This window comes from Dama dama, chromosome 9 (genome assembly GCF_033118175.1).
Source record: "Dama dama isolate Ldn47 chromosome 9, ASM3311817v1, whole genome shotgun sequence".
NCBI lineage: Eukaryota > Metazoa > Chordata > Mammalia > Artiodactyla > Cervidae > Dama > Dama dama.
Genome location: NC_083689.1, coordinates 108,568,767 through 108,571,948, shown reverse-complemented (window position 1 = coordinate 108,571,948; position 3,182 = coordinate 108,568,767). Strand labels below are relative to the sequence as shown.

Sequence of the window (3,182 nt, the reverse complement as noted above, 5' to 3'; positions counted from 1 at the left end):
AAATCCTACTGTAGCAGTTAGTAGTCTCTTGAAGGTTTTTCCGGCAAACAAACACTTCATTCCAGAAAACTGTAATTATTTTGCCACTGCTTTCTGTGAACTACTGGTGTTCCATTTTTCACTGGCTCATCCACCTCTTACCAGGGTCCTGAGCAGAGTCAAGAGGACAATCTCATCTTGAAATTATTGAAAATATGTTAGTAAGGGAAGCACCAGCATCCTTGACCATCTCAGTGAAGTCTGTCCCTTTTCGGATTAGACATGAAAGTGTCATAGTAACAGAAGGTCACTGGGGATTGCAGAAGCCAGTGACATAGCACTTAGCCACCAGAGAAATGAGGCAGCCAAGGTTGTTGTGCTGGACAGCAGGCCACAGCTCTGACCCGAAGGACTCCATCCACAGAGATCTTTGGCAGAGACTTTTGATCATAGTGTCCCTGGGACCAAAATGGATTGCCAGGCTAATAAATCCTTAGTCCATTTGCAAAATGTAAAAAACTTAAATCTAGTTGAACAGGTATCTGATTTAAATATTCACAGTAGAGAGTCATGGACTTAGTCCTCAGATCTAAACTAGTTTACAAGATCCCTTAAAAGAAAAGGAGGCTGGGACCTTTGAGGAAGAACCCAGTGCGACTGTTTTGTTTTTTTTTTTTTTTTTTTGGTATATGAAAATTTATTACTATCGTGCTTTCATCATCAAAATTTATGATCTTGGTCTTTCCTTCTTGCCTTTGTATAAAGCCAAAAGAGAGACATTGGCTACTTTGACAACCTTAAAGCGGACTCCAGGAATGTCACCAACAGCATGACCTTTGAGACCAAATCCAGCAACCAGAACTTCATCATTTTCCTCAATAAAATTCAAGCAACCATCATTGGGTACAAAAGCAGTGATTTTTTTACCATTCTTGATTAGCTGAACCCTGACACACTTCCTGATGGCAGAATTTGGCTGTTTGGCTTCAACTCCTACTTTTTCCAGCACAATTCCCTTGGCGTGAGAGGCGCCGCCAAAAGGGTTGGCCTTCAGGGCTGTGCCCAAATGGGCCTTCTCGTACTGTTTATCATGCCATTTCTGGTCTCGTCGGTGGCTACGGAGCTTCCTGGCAGTACGAAGACCGCGACACTTGCCCATCCTGCTGGCACCACGGGCCTGAGCGAAAGAGCGAACCCAGTGCAATTGTAACAAAAATGTAAAACTGTAAAATTTTCTGCTAACTTTCCCAAAAGGAAATGCATTCATTTATCAGGGTGATTATATACTCTGGAGAAAGGAAAATCTCCAGATATTGCAGAATTTTGGACACTAGCTCTGAGATGACCCCCACATTTTAGGTCCCAGCAATGAGTGTGGGGACTTAGGAATGCCGATGATGAATGGAAGTGGGGCTTGAGTTTTCCTCCCAGAGGGCTCAGAGGGTCTGTAAACCTAGCCTTGTGGTCATTTCCCAAGGTTCCAAATGCATATTTGGCAACTGGTCGAACTCTTACTTCTTGGGTGTTCACGCAAGGGTAATTATGGTGGGGAGGGCCAAGAGGAAGTCCCTGGGACTGTCCCCTTTCTAAAAGTAGTAAGTTAATAATGCTACAACCCTGGGGAATTTTCAGAGATTAACATTATCACCAAAAGCTTGAAAGATACAGGGTGATGATTCCTATCGCATTCCAATAAATGTCTCCTGTTTGTCTTGTGCAGAAGAATGATGAAGTTTGGAGAGAAACAGTACATTATCATAAACTTAATCAGGTTGTGACACTAATTACAACTACTCTCTCAAACATGCTATCTTTTCTGGAGCAAATTAACACATCCTCTGGCATCCAGTCACGCCACTATTGGTCTGGCAAAGGCTTTCTTCTCTGTACCAGTGCAGGAAGGTCACTTGCTGCAAATGGAAATGCTGTATTAAGCCTCTGACAAAGCCAGATAAGAGAATTACAGTGCAACTGTTGGGGTTTTCGAGCGAAACATGCTCTCTTCGACAGACAGTTCCTCTTTCGAGAAATGGCTCTTGGACCAAGTCTGGATCCAAGTACAGACTGAGTGACAGAGCGTCCCAGCAGCGGCGCGGCCTGAGCTGCCTGTCATGAGCGGGAAGCTGCTGAATGCGCTGGGCCGCAGTGGGCACGGGGCGGCATCACTCCAGAATCGAGTGAAGTATATTCACGAGATCGTGGTCCCTGAGGCTCGAAGACGGAAAAACCGCGTGGGCGGTTGGCTCAGCTTTCTCGTGGCCCCTCCTCCGGCCTCTTTGTTAGCTCTGCTTGACCCACACGTGCAGTCCTTGGTGCTGTTGCCCCATGACCATCTGCTGATAAACACCCACAGCTTGGGCCTCATTTTGAGATGATTCTGCAAGGCCTACTGGCACAATCCAAAAATGAAGTGTTGCTACATTTTCACCTTAGTATTCAGGGGCAGCCTGGAAAAGTAAGATGAAAAGGGTCTATCGTAGCTATAAGAAGGAGCCACCAAAAGGGTGAGATAGAGGTCCTCATATTCAGTTCAGTTCAGCCGCTCAGTCATGTCCTACTCTTTGCGACCCCATAAACCGCAGCACGCCAGGCCTCCCTGTCCATCATCAACTCCCAGAGTCCACCCAAACCCTTGTCCATTGAGTCAGTGATGCCATCCAACTATCTCATCCTCTGTCGTCCCCTTCTCCTCCTGCCCTCAATCTTTCCCAGCATCAGGGTCTTTTCCAATGAATCAGTTCTTTGCAGCAGGTGGCATCCTCATATTAGTCTTCCATATTAGTCTTTGCATCAGCTCTTTGCATCCTCATATTAGTCTTCCAGAAGCCCATATAAAGCATGATACTTTACGCATCAGAGGTTGCAACTTTAGTATCATCACCCACTCACCCCTGCTCTCCACGGCACCTCAGTTCAGTTCAGTTCAGTCAGTCACTCGTGTCTGATTCCTAGCGACCCCACGAACCACAGCACACCAGGCCTCCCTGTCCATCACCAACTCCCGGAGTCCACCCAACCCATGTCCATTGTGTCGGTGATGCCATCCAACCATCTCATCCTCTGTCGTCCCCTTCTCCTCCTGACCTCAATCTTTCCCAGCATCACATGGCACCTCACTCTGCCGCTTATTTCATTCACACTCACTAAACATTTTCCCCCTTCAGGACTTGGTTCAAGATGACACTTTCCTCTCAGTGACCTTT

The 3,182-nt window shown here is 46.3% G+C and overlaps 1 protein-coding gene across 1 annotated transcript; it reads right to left on the bottom strand.

The window, feature by feature from the left end:
* Positions 1-639: 639 nt before the first annotated feature.
* Positions 640-1,166, bottom strand: LOC133061512 (small ribosomal subunit protein uS12-like). Its single transcript, XM_061149506.1, has one exon. The coding sequence runs from the start codon at positions 1,136-1,138 to the stop codon at positions 707-709; it is 432 nt and encodes a 143-aa protein (XP_061005489.1). The 5' UTR covers positions 1,139-1,166; the 3' UTR covers positions 640-706.
* Positions 1,167-3,182: the final 2,016 nt, after the last annotated feature.

Coding starts and splice junctions, on each gene's coding strand:
- LOC133061512 (XM_061149506.1), bottom strand. CDS start 1,138: ATGGGCAAGTGTCGCGGTCTTCGTACTGCCAGGAAGCTCCGTAGCCAC.